This window comes from Neophocaena asiaeorientalis, unplaced genomic scaffold, assembly GCF_003031525.2.
Source record: "Neophocaena asiaeorientalis asiaeorientalis breed wild unplaced genomic scaffold, Neophocaena_asiaeorientalis_V1.1 scaffold1075, whole genome shotgun sequence".
NCBI lineage: Eukaryota > Metazoa > Chordata > Mammalia > Artiodactyla > Phocoenidae > Neophocaena > Neophocaena asiaeorientalis.
The window spans coordinates 73,794-93,754 of NW_020176569.1; the positions used below are offsets into that span (position 1 = coordinate 73,794).

The 19,961-nt window shown below is 36.9% G+C and overlaps 1 protein-coding gene across 1 annotated transcript in view; it reads right to left on the minus strand.

Annotated features, from left to right (window-relative positions):
- Nucleotides 1-1,585: 1,585 nt before the first annotated feature.
- PHKA1 (phosphorylase kinase regulatory subunit alpha 1) overlaps nt 1,586-19,961 on the minus strand; it is a gene marked incomplete at its 5' end in the record, with an annotated part of 100,349 nt that continues 81,973 nt past the window's right edge. Inside the window, 9 exons of the mRNA XM_024732982.1 lie at nt 1,586-1,759; nt 2,966-3,166; nt 4,860-4,913; nt 7,100-7,270; nt 14,584-14,622; nt 14,752-14,867; nt 15,767-15,868; nt 18,929-19,058; nt 19,199-19,277. Coding sequence (XP_024588750.1) covers nt 1,586-1,759; nt 2,966-3,166; nt 4,860-4,913; nt 7,100-7,270; nt 14,584-14,622; nt 14,752-14,867; nt 15,767-15,868; nt 18,929-19,058; nt 19,199-19,277 — 1,066 coding nt within the window. The remainder of the gene's footprint in view (nt 1,760-2,965; nt 3,167-4,859; nt 4,914-7,099; nt 7,271-14,583; nt 14,623-14,751; nt 14,868-15,766; nt 15,869-18,928; nt 19,059-19,198; nt 19,278-19,961) is intronic.

A 19,961-nucleotide genomic window follows, 5' to 3' on the forward strand; every position in this document is an offset into this window, starting at 1 on the left:
GCCATGTAAGGAAACAGCAAGAAGGCAGCTATCTACAAACCAGAAAGAGGGCCGTCACCAGACACTGAATCTGCTGGTACTTTGATCTTGTATCTCTCAGCCTTCAGAACTGTGAGAAATAAATGTTTGTTGTTTAAGCTACCCTGTCTATGGTATTTTGTTATAGTGGCCTGGAACTAAGACAGAAGTTAGGAGAAACATTCTTCAATTGGCTACCTAAACATGAGACTGGGAAAGAGGACTCAAGGAATCCTCCACTATCTTTTGCGTATCAGCCTGAGGCCATAGTCACACTCCTCTCCCACACACAACACTCATATTTACATACTTAACTCAGTTTGTCAAATGTAGATAAAGATAGATATACAGACATGTCAAAACTACTTAACATTCAGAAAAATTCCCATGTGTGCTTAGACACACATACAAATGCAGGTGTTTACAAGAGACAGACACATTCCTGCAGATATCAAGATATACATAGATATGAACACTAGAATCAGGAAGTAAAAATGTAAATGAATGAGTTTAAAAGTAGATAGGAGGGCAGGAAGTTGGAGGGGGTGGATGCTATAGAGAGTGAATAGGTGAGTGAGACAGAGACCAGGTGAGCACAAAGAAAGTGCTCAGTAAAGCAGCTATAGACTGGACTGCTATATTCCTGTTCGCCAAAGACAGAGGCTTCAATTATTCTCTGTGTTGTATGCTGGCCCACTCTTCAGAGCCATGGATTAGTGTACAAGGCTCTCTTCAGGGCACTAACCCATCTCTAATTCCTTCTCTGTTTCCTAGGTGTAAGACTCTGCCCCCCTCCTTTCTGGAATTGGGCTCCTGGCTCCATTTCTCTGGGTTATTCTGCATTTTCTACTACAAATACATCTTTGAGTACTAGCAATCTTCATAAAATGTGATTTTAAGTGTTAATACTGAAATCCTTAAATACGCACACTGCACTTGAATTTTTTTGATATTTCACCAAAGGGAGAGTAAGAATTATGTGTGCCGATATAGAGAAGGCAAAAGCAGAGACAGTAAGTTCTGCACAGAAAGGAGTTCATCATTCAGTGTGAGGCAGCATGTGAGTAAAGAAGAAAACCATGATCTGGTACTCTTTTCCCAAGAAAAGGCACTTAGGATAGATATTTCCAATTTATAGCAGCATAAAGTCCAACAATTTAGGGTTTACTCACTTGAAATAATGTTCCAAAGCACCCACTACTCGTTCACACAATGAACCAAACATAAGAAAAATCAAACTTTAGGAATAAGTTATTATTAACACCTGCTCCCCAAACAGGAGTTAGAAAACTAAGTTTGTAACAGATCTAGAGAATAAAAACACATGCAAACTTTTATGAACCATGAAAGAATTAAGGCACTGAAAAGCCTGGGTGAGCAGATGCCTTCAGGCAAGGGTTCACGTCTTCTACACCAGTTAGTTTATCAGAAAAGTTCACTCTTCTTGGGAGGGATGGGTTGGAAAGGGGCACGGTCGGGAGTGATCAGGCCATCACATTTCAGTTCCATGCACAATGAGGCAGGAGCCAGCTGTCAAAAGGCTCCCAGCAGCCAGGGCCTAGAGGCCTCACTGCATGGCACAGATGCTGTGAGGCAGGAACTCCTGCACGTAGGTGGCAGCTGCCTTGGAGAGGTAGGTCATGGTGCCAAACCTGCCACTGGGTGCACTGTCATACAGAAGAGTACAGATGCCAGATGCAGGATCCTTGGCCAACATGATATCATCTGCGCCGAGGGTTTTCTGTTTGGTTTTTAAGGGTGGGAGAACACAGGGGAAAGGAAAAATTACTAATCCTACTAATTAAAGTCCTGATTAGAATAACTCAGAGCCTCCTCCCCATCACCAACTAGTTGGATCTTAGGCTGTTTAGACAGGAAGGGATCAGGGTTATGCACAAAATGGTGACTATGAGTTTCTATATATGCATTTTTCACTAGATCCTAAAATCACATGAAATTATTTTTAAAGCATTAATTGTTTTGAATTTTTGAAAGTTAAATATAATAGGTAATTAGAGTTGTGTTTGTTAAAGAGTCAAATGTTAATACTTACAAATCACCCTAGAGGGACTTTGGTCTGAATCCTTCTAGTACCACTGATTTCAGCATGTATTATTTTATCTTGCATTTCATCATTATTTCTTTCTAAGTCAACTTAATTCAAATAGACCTCAAGCTTTCCAATCTAGAGTCTATGCCTAAAAGGGATCACATTTTCTGCTACAACGAACTAAGAGCAATCAGAATATTTAAAATTAGGACTGTCCTAGAAAATCCTTGAAAAGTCCTAGAGAAACTTTTAATTTCCTTTGCATTCCCCCCCAGGGCCTGATAGAATGAAACACTGATTACATGTTTTGGAGACTGTTCTATTAACAGCAGTGCATGTCCTTCACTTTATGTGGTCCTACTCTTAATCTAAGAAATATTTGGAAAGCTTTCAATAGTTTGCATTTTTAAAATGTGCTTAATTTCCTGGAATAAGATTTATTAAGAAAATAAGGAAATGTAGAATTAAAAGTTTCACTTTAACATTTTCCTACAGGTAAGAGAGAAAAGCAAAACCAAAACAAAACCAAAATCAAATCTTCTCTTTTCCTTAATAGTCCAGAAAGGATATACTACCCAATAGTTTCTTATTAAGTCCTTATCGCTACAAAAAGTAGTGTGATAAAAGTAGTCTGAAATATGACGAAAAGCATAAAAGTCTCCTGAGTTCCAGGCAACTTTACCATGTAACACAACCACAAAACTCATGGTAAAAGACAGAGGTCATCCCGCAGCTTACTTCTTTTACAGATAGAGCTCAGAGCCACTACGAAGGGGGCCTAGAAAAGAGCTATGAGGAAGAGGACACAAGAAAGTGACCCTGGCTTCTTGAAGAGCTCTGAATGCAGTCAGGTTAGTATCAGACATTCCTCTTTGAGAAAACAACAGGTTTGCCTACCTGTTCTTGAAGAAACAAGTCATTGGCAATATGCACTATTTTTTCCACAGCAATGATGCTTCCAATACTATGAATTTCAATGTCTGACATCATAGTGAGGACAAGGATGGCTTCAACCAGAAGCTGGCGGTACTCCGGCTGAGGTACACGATTCAGGACAGACTCCACGTGAACAGAGAATTTAATCTCACCTGGAGTCATCTGTGACAGAGAAGAAGAAAATCACTTCCTAAGAGCCCATCATGCAGGAGACATCAATTACCTATTCTGAAAGGCAGAAGAAATACTGTAGCCAAGAGTACTGCTTCAGTCTCCTTTAATATAATTGAGTGAGTAAATAGGTTCAATCTTGTTTTTGAAGGCAATCTGGCAAGCATAACAAGAGTCATAAAAGTATCAATGCCCTCTAACCCATAATCCTCCTTCTGGAAGTTCATCCTAAGGAAATAATTCAAGAGAGGAGAAAAGTCCTATGTGCAAGAGTGTTTTATAGCAGCATTAGTCACAAGTGGAAAACTAGAAGTAATCTAAACATGGGAATGGTTGTGTAAATAATGGCATATCATGGTACAGCAACTTCATGAGTTTCTATAGAATCATTAAAAGAATAAATAAGATGACTGTGGATAAAGGAAAAATCTAAGTAGAAACTAAAATTGTATATACGTGATGATGAGGATTATGTAAAATATTTATATACTGTTAGATTAAAAAGGGCATGAAGAAATATGAAGTTATTTTAGGGTGAAGGGGATTGAGGACTAATTTTTGGTAAAACTGTATTAAGTATATACTTTAGGGTGGCAATGTAGATTTGAAGTCTAAAGACCTGGGTTCAAGTCCTGTCTTTGTCAGTTACTGGTTCTATGACCTCGGACAATTCACTTCTCTAAATTTGTATGCTTATCTGTGAACTGGGAACTACAATCCCTTCCTTAGCTATCTCACATAGTTGTGCTGAAGATCAAATTAAAGACTGTGTAAAGGTGTTTTGGAGACTCTTAAAGGTACATTCAGGTATGTATTATTATTAATTCTGTTAACATTTCAATCTTGCTTAAAGGCAGAGAGAAGACTAAGAGAGGACACAGTGTTCTTTACTAGGGAAGAGGCTTCTAGGAAGGAGTGGAGCCCTGAAACACAGCATTAACTTTCTGTACCCACCCTTGCAGCCATGATCTACAAGAACTCCAGAGTTTTTGAGAATTTTCTACTATCCAGTCTTACTATCCTCAGCTTCCCAATTCTTGCCCCTTTGTTGATTTTGTATAAAAGCTATTTCTTTATAATTTCAGTGTGATTGGGCAAAAAGCAAAATATAAAAGCACCTCCTAATCTATGTCTGTGGTTCATGGCAATGTTTTCCAACCATGGTGATATATCAGAATTATTCTAAGGATTTTTTTTTTTAAAGTACAGGTGCTCATGCCCCATCCCTGGAGAGTCTAATCCACTGAATTGGAGATAGGAACTCAGGTTACTGTGACATATAGTTAGAGCTAAGGACCATTGGTTTACGATCACTGGTTTATAGTCTACAAACATGTTAGTAGAGAAAGGTAGGGATGAGCAGGATGGGGACATGAGAAGTCATTCATTCATTCATTCTTAGATTTCTATCTCATCTGCCATTTCTAACTCTGGCAACACTCACATAAATCAGTCTAACTTAATCAACCATTAAAAGAAACTGCCTTTATATAATTAATGTAATACATAATTATTCTCTAATATTCCCATTCTATTTTTAAGAACATTCTCTCCTTTCTTCCAATGCATTTCTTGTTCAGTTGATTTATAAAAGCATAGATTTGTTATTTTGAAAAGAGATCACTGAAATACTTTAGCCAGACAAGCTATCAGTCAAATAAATGTGAAAGACACAGAATCTTACCTCTCTAGTGGTTGAAGAAGGAAGAACAAAACCTTCCACAGAAAGTCCATGACACTGCAAAACAGCAAAAACGTCACCCAGGATATGCTGACAACTGGGAGTCTGTAAGGAGACACTTAGTATTTCTAAGTGTGTTCCACTGGGTAGATGCTGAGTAATCACAGGCCAGGGAAAGGCCCTGCAGCCCACGGGTCTTTGCCAAGGGGTTACGCTTACTGTGTGGCAAGAAGCAGGGTTGGACTATAGGGAACTCAAGGTTCATCCTCTACTTAGGAGAGTGGAAGGGTCGGGAAGGTCTACCTGCTGAGATAGTCTAGCCCTAAAGATTCAGGGACTATCTGAGAGGATACCACGGTAGGTCCCAGAGCCATCACAAATAGACTTTCATAAAGATTTTTTTAGGCTGAAGAGAAAAAACTCAAGATATGCATTTACCAGACATGCATAGTTACATTTTCTAGTTAAGCATCCCCCATCAGCACTCCTGATCCCCTCACTCTGCTCTACTTTCTCTACAGTATGTCATCTTTCAACATTCTGTATAATTTACTTATTTATTGTGTTTCTTATTTATTGTCTCTCCTTAGTAGAATGTAAGTTCCATAAGGACAGAGATTGTCGTCTGTTTTGTTTTCTGTTGTATTCCTGTGAGCACCTAGGACATTGCCTAGTGCATGGCAGATGCTCAAGAAATACTGTATGAACGAATGATATTTTATCTTCCCCCACCATCAATTCAATTATTAAAAAGCAGTGGGAATTAATGACTTGCCATTTTAGATTTTAAATAAATCAAAACATTATATATTAAACCACAGATAAATATTCCAATCCAACAAGTTTATCGACCCTACCAGACACTTCCATCCCATGTTCCATATGCCAAATAACAATCTTTGAGAATTACCAGCCTTGAAACATATGTGCAGAGTGATTATGTTACATTCATACTCTGAAAGGAATGGAATGAAAATAAAAACAGACGGCATTTGTTTTTCCCCTTTACATTAGGATTTCAAGTTCATGCTTTGATTCTGCCACAAAATACCCCAATTTTCCCAGTCAGACTTGAATGTTCCTTCCCTTGTATTCTCACAGCCTTCTGGTTTTGCACTTTTATCATAACACTTTTGGCCTTGCATTACAGCTGCTATGTAAGAAGATAACTATGGATTAAACTCTTTGATGACAAGAACAGACACTTTCCATGGTATCTGGGTAGAAGAGCACCTACTACATGTAGTCTGTGAAACTGAATTGCCATAAGCCAGGCAGAGCTGGAGAGATACAGCACATATCTGTTACCACTGTGTTATAGCAGTTAAATGGAAGGAAAATAACTGATAGGTACTCTTTGAAAGGAAGATCGCCAGAGTTGATAGTTTGAGGAATCAAATTTCACCTTTCCAAAGGATCACCTGATTCTGTCCCTGGAATATCAGTGTGCTAAGGGGAGAAACATAACTAAAGGTTTTGAAGTCCTGGTTGAAGTGTTCTTCAGGTCATCACCAAGGGCAATGAAGCAAAAAGTGGCACCTATGAGACTATGAATGAGATCTATGAATGAGTACAATAGTCTTCTTGGCCTTCTAAATCTGTCACAATCATAATGGTGTGATGTCCCCTTGAATGTCTTTGGCAAACTAGGCCTTTGACAGAAAAACAAAAATTGGTCACACCAGTAGAGTCTCTGGACTATTAGCATCACTATGACTGCATTTATTTAGTAGTTTTCATCCAAGAAAAAAATAGGTAAGAGCGTCTCATAAAGCTTCCCAGATGCCACAGTTGTTTTACTGTAGTAACATTTGTTATTAACAGCACATTGCTACAAATAACATTTCTACTCTACAATAGCTACAAAGAAAGTGAGTCTTTATCACCACATTCATTTGATTAGCAGTAAATGTATCACAATGTCCCACAATATCCAACCATGGCCAAAAAGCAGAGAAGTGATGATTTTTGAAATCTCATTTATAAACACTGCAACAGTAACAGTTATGGAGAGAGACTAAATTATCAGTAATGTCAAAATAACAAATCAACTGTTTCATTTTATTTTATTTTTTTTTCAGCTGTTTCATTTTAATGTTTTCTTCTAGGTTTTATCCATAAGAGCACATGACTTTTATATAATTGCAGTGATATCATAGTCATGTCATATCTCAGACAAAGAGACTGATAATTTCATGGGGGGTGTGTGAAATAAAGAGACATCTACAGTGCATTATGCTCACCTTCTGCAAAACTTTCCATACTTTTTGATAAAATCCAATTGGGACTCTATTTAGTGCTCCATCCAGCCTTCTTCGGCGTTGCCATTGACCTTGACGACTATCTTTAGATGTCTGTTGACCACATGCACTAGGGAAGGACCCAATATTTGGACTCATAGAGGTTCCAGGTGACTTGGGAGAAAAGTAGAGGAAAGAACATAAATCAAGAGTTATCTGTTTCTATGATTAAAGTATTATAGCACAATGAATAATAAACACACTCAGCAGAATTATAAACCACAAATTAAGTGTAACACTCAAGACAAAAAGGTTATAGAGAAGCTAGAAGACTTATGAGTAGCTAGCAGCAATGTAAACAGGTATGATCCTTTCAGAAAGCATTTAGTGATACATAAGAAAAGCCATAAAAATACTGATGACATGGGAGGTTCTTCACTGTCTCTTTGCCAGGTTATTTCTGTTAAACTTCTAACTGGTCTATGGCTTGGTTTGTTGCTCCCGTAGGCTATAACACAAGCCTCAATTTAAAAGAATTGAAATAAGACACAAAGTATATTATCCTACTACAATGAAATTAAATTAGAAATCAGTAACAAAAGGAAATTTGGGAAATTTACAAATATGTGCAAATCAGACAACACATTCCTAAATAACCAGTGGGTTAAGAAAGAAATCACAAGGAAAATTAGAAAACACTCTGAGATGAATGAAAATGGAAACACAACATACCAAAACTTATGGGATGCAGCTAAAACAGTGCTTAAAGAGAAGTTTATTTTATAAATGCTTGTATTAAAAAAGAAGAAAGATCTCAAATCAATAACCAAACCTTCTACCTTAAGACAATGAAAAAAAGAAGAAAAGAAGAGCAAATTAAACTGAAAGCAAAGAGAAGAAAATTACAAAGACTGTAACAGAAAGAAAAATAGAGAACCAAAAATAATAGAAAAAAATCAATGAAACCAAAAATTTGTTTCTTTGAAAATAAACATCAAAAAAATTGACAAATATTTAGCTAGACATACCCAAAAAATAAAAAAAGGAAATGTATTAAAGTCAGGATAGAAAGAGAGGACATCACTTCCAACTTTAAAGAAATAGAAAGGATTATAAGGACATACCATTGGCAGTCACATGTCAACAAATTATTGATATATAACTTAGGTGAAAACCACAAGTTCCTAGAAAGACACAAACTATCCAAATGGACTCCAGAAGAAACAAAATCCGAATAGATTTATAACAAAAAGATATAACTAGTAATTACAAAACTTTCACAGAGAAAAGTCCAAGTACAGGTGGCTTCACTGGTTAATACTACCAAACATCTGAGGAAGAATTAATATCACTTCTTCACAAACACTTCCAAAAAAGAGAAAAGGAAGGAACTCCCCAACTCATTCTATGAGGCCAGTATTAGCCTTACACCAAAATCAGACAAAGACATCACAAGAAAACTACAGATCAATACCCCTTATGAACAGAGATACAAAGATCCTCAACAAAACACTAGCAAACCTAAAAATTCAGCAACATATAAAAAAGATGATACACCTTTTAATACACACAATGAAGTAGAATTTATTCCAGGAGTTCAACGTTGTTTTAACATCTGGACATCAATCAATGTAATACACCCTATCAACAGAATAAAGGATAAAACCCATATCATCCTAATAGATGCAGAAAAAGCATTTAATAAATTCTAACACCGCTTCAATGATAAAAAACACTCAACAAACTGGGAACAAAGGGGTTCTTCCTACATCTAATAGAGGGCATCTACAAAAAACCCACAGCTGACATCATAATGAATGGTTGATGACTGAATGTTTTCCCTCCTAAGATCAGAACAAGACAAAGATGTTCAATCTTGCTACTTCTATTCAGTATTGTACTGGAGGCTCTATCCAGGGCTATTAAGAAAGAAAATAAAAGTCATTCAGAGTGGAAAGTCATTTGCAGATGACATGATCTTGTATATAAGGAATTCACTGAAAAACAATTAGAACTAATAAATGAGTTCAGTGAGGCTGCACGATATAAGATCAATATACAAAAATTAATTGTATTTCTCAACAGTAGCAATCAACAATCTGAAAATGAAATTAAGAAAACAATTTCGTTTAAGACAGCATTAAAAAGAATACTTAGGAATAAATTTAATGAAAGAAGTGTAAAACATACACTCTGAAAACTACAAAACCTGTTGAAAGAAATTAAAGACCTAAATAAATAGAGATCCTATTTTCATGGATCAGAAGACTTAATATTGTTAAAATGGTAATACTCTCAAAACTGATCTATAGATTGAACACAATCTTTATCAAAATCCCATTGGGTTCGTTGCAGAAATTGACAAGCTTATCCTAACATTCATGTGAAAATTCAAGGGACCCATGATAGCTAACACAATCTTAAAAAAGATCAAAGTTGGAGGACTCACAATTCCCAACTTCAAAATTTATTATAAAGCTACAATAATCAAGACTGTGTCAAGAGACACTGCTTTGGGAAAACAAGTGTTCTCCTTACTTGCTGCAAGTAATAAATCCTTCCTTCTCTAGAAAAAAAAAAAGGCTGCGTCATACAGGCGTAGGCTAGGCATGTAGATCAGTGAAATAAAATTGGGAGTTCAGAAATAAACCACTGCATTTTTGTCAGTTTTTAACAAGGGTGTCAAGAAAAGTAAATGGAGGAAAGACAGTCTTCTATCTAAGAGATAGTGCTAGAACAACTGGATAGTCACATTCAAAAGAATGAAGTTGGACCCCCTACTACACACCATACACAAAAATTAAGTCCAAATGGGTTACTGTGCAAAAAAGAGTTAACATAGAAGGCCAGAAATGCTATTCTTGGAAAGGCCTGATTATAAGATTGGCCCTTGGTTGGCATTTGGAAAGCTGGATTTTGGGAGGGTTTCCACCATTCTCAGAATTGATTAACAGTGGCTTATTGTGCCTAAACTGTTTGTGGAAACACTATGGTTTATGTTGAACATTTGCTTTCCCTCTGGGAGTCCAGAGTTTTGGTACATGCCAGACAGAGGCTGTTTATGTGACCAGCCCCCAGTAAAAACCCTGGGTGCTGAGTCTTAAATGAGCTTCCCTGGTTGGCAATATTTCATACATGTTGTCACAACTCATTGCACGGGGAGTTGCATCCTGTGTGACTTTACTGAGAGAGCACTCTGGAAGCTGGTGCCTGTTTTCCCTGGACTTTGTCCAATGCACCTTTTCCCTTTGCTGACTTTGCTTTGTATTCATTTGCTGTAATAAGTCATAGCTTTGAGTATGCTTAGTCCTGTGAGTCCTCTTAGTGAATCACTGAACCAGAGAGGTGGTCTTGGGGACCCATAAACATAATCATAGACCTAATTGTAAGAGCTAAAACTACAAAATTCTTAAAAAATAGGAATAAATCTTTGTGACCTTGGGCTAGGCAACGCCTTCTTAGATAGGACACTAAAAGAAAAATTAGATGAATTGGACTTCACCCGAACTAAAAACTTCTGTTCTTCAAATGACACTATCAAGAAAGTAAATTGCATGGTTGATATGCTTCAGAGAAAAAAAAAAGTGAAAAGCAACACACAGAATGGGAAAAACTATGTGCCAATCACATATCTGATAAGGGACTTGTATCCAGAATACATAAAGAACCTTTAGGGACTGTATCCAGAATATATAAGGAATCTTTACAACTCAACAATAAAAAGACAAATAACCCAATTAACAAATGGGTAAAGGATCTGAATGGACATTTCTCCAAAAGAAGATAAACAAACAGTCAATTGGCACATGAAAAGATGTTTAATATCATAAGCCATTAGGGAACTGCAAATCAAAACCACAATGAGATACCACTTCATACCCACTAAAATGGCTAGAATCAAAAAGATGGACAATAGCAAGGATTGGTGTGGATACGAAGAAATTGGAACCCTCAGACATTGCCAGTGGGAGTGTAAAATGGTACAGTCCCCTTTGGAAAACAATTTGGCAGTTCCTCATGTTAACCATAGTTACCAAATGACCCAGCACTTCTCCTAGATGTATATCCAAGAGAAATAAAAACATATGTCCACACAAAAACTTGTACATGAAGGTTCATAGCAGCGTTATTCATAACAGCCAAAACCCAGAAACAACCCAGATGTTCATCAACTGATAAATGGATAAATAAAATGTGGTGTATATCAATACAGTAAGGTATTGTTCAGCAATATAAAGGAATGAAGTATTGGTACATGCTACAACATAAAACTTATAAAAGTAAAGGATAAAATACATTGGGGAAAGTGTTTCTTTGACAGTTTAGATTCAGAAATAAATATAAAATAAAAAGAAGGTAATAGAAATATTTTCTGAGAAAAGAACTTCTTACATTTTAATTTGGATCAAATGCCTATATCACCACTGCAATGTAAAAGAGAAAAGAGCCCTAAGGCACTTCTATTGGCCAGTGACTATCACACTGATGCACCAAGTAGATGAACTCCATTTGATTTATCTTCATTGTCTTCGTCTCTACCATCAAGATCCTAGGCTGGGCTTCTCTGGTGGTGCAGTGGTTGAGAGTCCGCCTGCCGATGCAGGGGACACGGGTTTGTGCCCCTGTCCGGGAAGATCCCACATGCCGGGGAGCGGCTGTGCCCGGGAGCCATGGCTGCTGAGCCTGCGCGTCCGGAGCCTGTGCTCCGCAACAGGAGAGGCCACAACAGTGAGAGGCCCGCATACCGCAAAAAAAAAAAAAAAAAAAGATCCTAGGCTGCTGAGAGTGGAGTCAAACCACAAAGGCTATTCAGACTGTTTTCCAAAACCAAATATCAATAGTTCTGAGCTTTTAGATTAACTCCTCCTCTATGCCTCTGTCTTCCTTTATTAATGTAGATATGACAAAGTTGGCCAAGTCATACTACACTAATTCATTACAGGGTATATACTTGGTTAAAGTCAACAGAAATACCAATATTGTTTCCAATAGTTTTCCATTTTTTGTTTGGTTGTCATCTGGCCTTAATCTCTTCAGCCTAAGAAATCTGAAATCATAGGCCATTATGGATCATTGATTTAAACCAAGGAAACTAAATCAGAGATCAGTCTTCCTAAACTGTAAGCATCATGAGGGCAAGGACCACATCTGTTTTGTTCACTATTGTATTTCCAGTGCCTGGCACAAAACTGGCACTCAATTAATATTTACAAATGAATAAACAATAAGAATAAGTAACCCAGTGATCTTCAAACTTAAAAGTGCATCAGAATCACCTAGAAAGCTTATTAAAACACAGATTGCTGGGCCTCACCTCAGTCTTTCTGATTCAGTAGGCCTAGGATGAGAACCAATATTTCACATCTCTAACAAGTTCCCAGCGGATACTGATGCTTTCCAGTGCCTGGCACATAGCAGGCATTTAATTAATTATATTAGTCAAAAGAATAAATGACTGAACAGATACTTAACAAATAAATACTTATTAAATTGAATTTTGTTTTCTGAAATGGAAAAGAGGTTGGAGTTGAACCCCCTCACCTGCCTTTTTGGAAAAGAAATGGAAAGATATCACCCTGCATGAAGTTGATTTATAAGTATAAATTTTACTTTTTGATTCTTTTTCTTTTTTTTTTTTTTTTTGCAGCATGCGGGCCTCTCACTGTTGTGGCCTCTCCCGTTGCGGAGACTCACGGGCCCAGCCGCTCTGCGGCATGTGGGATCTTCCCGGACCGGGGCACGAACCCGTGTCCCCTGCATCCGCAGGCGGACTCTCAACCACTGCGCCACCAGGAAAGCCTGATTCATTCTTTTTTCAGTCAATCTGATTGTCATATAATACAAGATAACAGCAGTTACCAGAAAAAACAGTGACATCAAATCTACACCCGGGGATGACTACCATTGGGCTATGAAAAATATTTGAGAAAATAAATTTTTAAAGGGGATGAGGCAAGGCAAACATTATGTGTTTTTAAAAGTTATTAGTAGAGTAAAATTACAGACTATTCAAGTAACTAGCCAGCATGTTATCATTAGAAAAGCTGATGAAATAACTTGACTCTAAAAGTCATGGTAAAGGGTAAAATAAATAAAACTACCTTTACAAGTATTTTTTCTATAATCAGAAAAGAGGGCATTGGTGAGTGGCAGAGAAAAGGGCTTAGAACAATACAAAATACCAGACAGGCAGGTGAGGATGGAAATCGGTATTTAGAAGAAAGAAAGTAATGAAAATTTAGAGCTCTCAATCCTCTAAATTACAGTCCTAATGATTTTGGCTTTCTTAAAGTCCTATAGGTAGTGTATGTGTAAAAAAAATTATATGATATAGCTGGGTGGGTAGGTCAAGTCCTTAATATCATACTAATCTAGCTGGGAACATGGACTTCAAGTTCTAAATATATAATGAACATGTAAGTAATACTCTGTGACTATAAACAACCATGAAGTATTTAGCCAATCACTCTCAACCAAAACAAGAACTGTTTACCAGGAACATCACTTTAACTCTTCAGTATGAAATGTAGTTCTTTAACCTTTCAGATAGGAAAATGTTCATATTACACAAATTGTCTAGGAAAAAATCCTGTAAAGTGAACACTTTTCTATCACAAGGCCCTTTCTTATTCCATTCTGGTCTTGTACTTGCATAATATAAACGTAAAAGGGTATCTGATAGGTATACCTAAATTAAGTTTACTTCAAATTAAACATCAAGCATTGGCTCTTTATTTTCCTAAACGGTTTCTGACTCCTAAAACAGACACACAAGCACACAAACAAGCAAAATTTCCATTTTGCCTTTCCTCTTCTGGACGTGTTTTAATATCGCAAGCTAGCATAAGTCTATTTTGGAAGTAGAAGGAGTAGTTTTAAGCTTTTCATTAAAAGACTTTGAAATCACACCATTTCCCAGAGTTCTGAAAAACACTATGGAAGTTTGTGTTAATTATTTCTTTGTATAACACAATACTCATCTATTCTCATCTTCAAGGGAAAAATTAGTAACAGCCTACAGTATGATGTTTGGTGACTCCCACCAACTCTCAGATTGATTTATATGTTCTTCCTCTATGTGTTCACAACACCTTTCGTATACCTCTATCATGACAATGATAAAAATCTAATTTCTGGACAATAACTGAAAATAGATGTTTAAAAAAGCCCTTACCTAGTCTGGTTCTTAAAAGCAAGAAATGTAAGTCTACTTTCATAAAATTAATTCCAAAATTATGTATTAATCCTAACAAGAGGAATTCAAGGTTTCAATTTCTTGCTATCAGAAACAAGTTACTTTCCTCTTAAAATCAGGAAGATGGTTTGGCCCAGAAAAATGAAAGCTATCTGCAGAAAGATTGCTAAAAAGGAGAATCAAACAAGCTACTCTGTGGCTTATCTTATTTGTAAAAAAGCCATAAGCTCATGCATGTTTTATAGAACTAAAGGCAGGTTAATCTATATTAATGGATCCCTACTTGTTTCACCTGACTCTCAGTTGAGATAGACAGTCTACGAAAGTCCACCTGAAAAATAAATGGCTCAAATTAAACTCAGAATATGAAACAAAATACATGATCTTAACGAAGTCTCAGTCCAAAAGAATGTTCTTAAATATGAAAGTATCCCAGCTCAGTTCCCAAGTAGTATCTTACCTGCTTTATCTCACTTTTTAACTGCATAATCCCAGTTCGTTCTGGTTTGGTTGCTCCAACAGCACCAATCTCACGGATAGAAATAGCAGGGCTGATATTTGAATCAGTGAGACGAACTATATAGCATGACAGATTAAAGAGAAAGAGGGAGGATAACCAGGTTCAAATTTTTTTCTCCACCACATTTAAAAGACTTAGATGTATGTCCTCCTTTTATGTTAATAATAATAAAAACCAAACAACCAACTAAACCTTGCTATTCAAAGTGTGGTCCACAGGCCTGCAGCATTAGCTTCACCTAGAAGCTTGTTAGAATTTTAGGCCCAACTCTAGAATTAAAGCCTGCAGTTTAGCAAGATACCCAGGTGATTCTTATGAACAGTAAGGCTTGAGGAACACTGCTTTATAACAATCTAAGGTCTAGTATCCATCCATCTGACATTATATATTTATTTATTCTAAGTCTAAAAGTTAAGCATGAGAGATAACTCTTTTAATTTGCTCTGATGTTTTAGGTACTTGATATCAAATACCACTACCAAACCACCAAGTGCAGGTGTAAGGTTAATTTGTGATAGACCCCTAAACGTATTTGAATTTAAAAGTGAAAGGATGTATCAGGTGCACTGTAGCAGCTACACACACACACACACACACACACACACCACTATAAGTGCTACTGAATTATTGCCAACTGGAATACAAGAAAGTTTCAGATGATACAGGTTGCTAGTTGTCCTAAAGTAGAGTCTTAAGATAATGTAAGGGAATGTATAAAACAGTCCAAAACAAAATATGCTAGTAATCTACTTAACTGACATATCATTTAAGGGAAAAAAAGACACACAGTGGTTTCCAAATCTTGTTCCAGAAGACAGTTTTGGTTTTAACTTTCATATACTGGGGTCCTATTTATTTGGGAGAAAAGTTCCGCTGATAAAAGAGAAACACTTTAAAATCAATGAGACATTTAAAACAAACATTCTGAAATAGAAATGCAGTGATTCAACCTTACCACTTCGTTCCACGCCAAACTCCTTGCCACTGAGAATGTGATGCAGGAGGTTCTTCATGGCTGAAGGACTGAGATTCATCAGGCCATCTGTGGCTTCCTCAGCTACTCAGCAGAAATGTTAGAACAGAGGGATTTCTAATTGACCTGCCACTCTCACCCTATTTTTTCTCTATTTCCTTTCTTGCTTAGAATTTCTGAGTCACTTGATTGGAAGAAAAAATGCAGACGTAGAGAATGGACTTGAGGACACAGGGAGAGGGAAGGGTAAGCTGGGATGAAGTGAGAGAGTAGCATTGACATATATACAGTACTGAATGTAAAATAGATAGCTAATGGGAAGCAGCTGCATAGCACAAGGAGCTCAGCTCGGTGCTTTGTGATCACTTAGAGGGGTGGGATAGGGAGGGAGGGAGGGAGACACAAGACGGAGGGGATGTGCGGATATATGTATACATCTAGCTGATTCACTTTGTTATACAGCAGAAACTAACACAACATTGTAAAGCAATTATACTCCAATAAAGATGTTAAAGAAAATAGATTTCCAGCACCATACTGCCTAGGTATTCATCCTCCAACAGATTCTTAATAATTTAAGGACTGATTATCCAGTTTATGGATTAACTAGGCCCTTGATTTCTTCTTCACCCCTCTTCCACATCATTAGGATACTCAGTAGAATCTTTACTTGAAAGTGGGAAGAATGAAAGGAGCACAATGGAACTGGAAACCAGTCGGAGAAAGCAATGATTGTATCTATGAAGATGGGCTAAAATAATCAAAACAACTCTCTATCTGGAAATATGGGGATTTAAAAAGAGAATAGATATGAATCTATGAAATTATGAAGAATATTGAGAATATAACTTGAATTTGTTCATCAACATCAGACACCTATTATGAGTTTACTACATGTAGGTCATGATTTTAAACAATGTTAGTACAAACAGGTATGACATGGTACTTGACCTTGTGAGGCTGACCAACTATTTGGGAAAGACTGGACATGTATACAAGATAAACAACAGTAAAACATGGCATGGCTATACTAAGTGTCAAATGAGAGGTATAGACAATAAATGCTTTGGAAATAAGAGGAGACATCAATCTCCAAGGATGGGGACTGATAAAATTAGTGGGAAGTACTGTTGAAGTGGGAGGTAGAGGCCAGACTGTTGAGGGTCTTGAATATCAGACCCAGGGATCTTGACTTTATCCTAGAAGAAATAAATAGCCATGGTTTGATGAATCCACAGGAAAAAAAATATCTGTAATGGGCAATTAAGGAAAAGTGACAAATGTTTGAGGATTTATCCCTTCTTGAGGTTTATTATTGAATAATCAGACTCTCATGAAACATCACTTGATACCAAAGCTTGAGAAAAAAATATATATATACATGTAATCTTATAACAATGTGCTGAACTGGCAATCATTTGGAATCAGGCAGACTTGGACTCAAATTTCGCTATTTACCAGTTATGTAACTTCGGGCAAGTTATTAACCTTTCTGAGTTTTATTTTTTAAAAACTGCTCATTAGCTTTATTTAAAGAATTTAAAATTTTTATACAATTTTAAAGGTTACTTTCCATTTACAGTTATTACAAAATATTGGCTATATTCCCTGCGTTGTACAATACATTCTTTTTTTTTAACATCTTTATTGGGTATAATTGCTTTACAATGGTGTGTTAGTTTCTGCTTTATAACAAAGTGAATCAGTTATACATATACATATGTTCCCATATCTCTTCCCTCTGGCATCTCCCTCCCTGCAACCCTCCCTATCCCACCCCTCCAGGCGGTCACAAAGCACCAAGCTGATCTCCCTGTGCTATGCGGCTGCTTCCCACTAGCTATCTACCTTACGTTTGGTAGTGTATATATGTCCATGCCACTCTCTCGCTTTGTCACAGCTCACCCTTCCCCCTCCCCATATCCTCAAGTCCGTTCCCTAGTAGGTCTGTGTCTTTATTCCTGTCTTACCCCTAGGTTCTTCATGACATTTTTTTCCTTAAATTCCATATATATATGTGTTAGCATACAGTATTTGTCTTTCTCTTTCTGACTTACTTCACTCTGTATGATAGACTCTAGGTCTATCCACCTCATTACAAATAGCTCAATTTCATTTCTTTTTATGGCTGAGTAATATTCCATTGTGTGTACGTGCCACATCTTCTTTATACAATACATTCTTGAGCCTATTTTACATCCAATAGTTTGAGTTTCAATTCCTTTTACCATCAGTAAAAGTGAGATAAAAATACCTTCTCCAGTTGGTTGTTGTAAGGATTAAATTAGATAATATATGTAAATAAAAAGCAAAAAGTACAGTGTCTGGCATATGGTAGGTATAAAATAATCATTAGCTTTATTCCTTTAAAGGGTTATTTAAATATACATTATCTCATGTAATTTAGGTTAGATTCAAACCAATAAATTTAGCTACTTGCTAACAGCTCAATTAAAAGCCTTTTGGGGAAATTTAACTGAAACAATGGCTAAAATTGAGTTTTGCAACTGTGATTTTATCTTTGTATTCAATCCCTATCTCTATTACTTTGCCATTCTTGTTGAAATCAAATACAGAGGGAAAAAACAGTCATGCCATGGGGTCTCCCCATAATTCTGTGCTACAGCTTCCAAAGGCCCCATCTATTCTTCTACTAAAACTGCTACCTTGCCAAATACACCTATAGCCAATATCAAAAAGAGTCTTGTCAGATAAATATGAATAGAAATATTGCCTTCCTTTATTTGACCCTGATGTTGACTAGACAGAATACTGACACTATAATCAAACTGATGTGGTGACTCAATCTGACAGCCAGAGGTGGCCATGCCTGAATCAGAATTGAACCCAGTCTATCACACTTAGTTTGATGTATGCCTCGGATCACTCTAGGAGTTAGTAGGAATGTCATTGGGAGTGCAGAGCCCCTAGGAGGTGGAATTTTGAAGTTGACAACTAATATATAAATTTGTCATAGCAGTCCCTTGACTTGTATAGAGACTGACTAACATGGGAACAAGACTGCTATATGCAGCTTCTGAGATACTGATAAAAATCCTTTAGATTCCTTTCCCTCCTGATTCAAAACTCAATAGAACTCTATTAAAAGTAAATTCTGCCTCAAACAGTTACTTAATTGAATACCTGAGCACCGAAGGGAGTGGGCCAGTTCTGTTGCCATAACTTGTATGATCAGACCAATTCGAAGTCGAAACATTTCAGCAAAGAGGCCAGGCTGAGTTCGCATATACATGGCTAGATATACCATTATTTCCTGTGCATGGAATGAATATAGACAAAAATTATGCCCTAGATCTCACAAGGCTTATTTTGTGGTCTTCAGAAATTGCCAGATCAACTGAAAACAAACTTTTAAATATCAATCACCAGATTAGGCTTTATAATTCTGCTCACCTGTGTAAGAATTGAAATGCTCATGTCCCCTTCACTGGCTTCATCTATCAGCTGAGTGAGTACTTCATAGGGCAGAGGTCTAAGGAAGAGGACAGTAGAGAAAGACAAAATTCTGCAACTACTTAAAGCTAAATTTATTGAGAAAATAAAAAAGCTCCTCCCAAGTCCAAGTCAGTGTCTCAACATCTCATCATTACTGGTAGCATTCTGGTTCTTTCAGTCTTCAAAGTTCACTGCCTCCCCAAAGCACTCTGGCCCATATCAACTCAGGAGAGTTCTGCTCTCCCGTCTCTAAGCCTGGATTGCCCTTCTCCTTCCAAATTGTATTTAAAACTCACCCCATGACGTCCTTCCAGACCAGTCTTTCATGGTTAATTCTTAACATTTGACAAGTAACTATTATGGCTAAAAAGTAATAAACTAAATTTAAGCTGTGCCTTTTGGAAGACATTTTATTACTTTACAATCACACCTTATAGAGTTATACTGATTTTTTATAGTTTCATCAGTTTACACACACACACACCCTCCTACACTTCTGACTCTCCTGTTGATACTAAGCACTCTGGGGGCATGGGGCATGCCATCTTCTTTTGGATTGCCCACAGTAGCCACAAAATTGATCTGATTTGTAATAAAAGGTTCTGTTTGCCAGGAATAAGGTGTTATGGATTGAACTGTGTTCCCTCTAAGTTCCTATGTTGAAATCCTAATCCCTAGGATCTCAGAGTGTCTTTACAGAGGTAAGAAAAAGTGAGGTAAT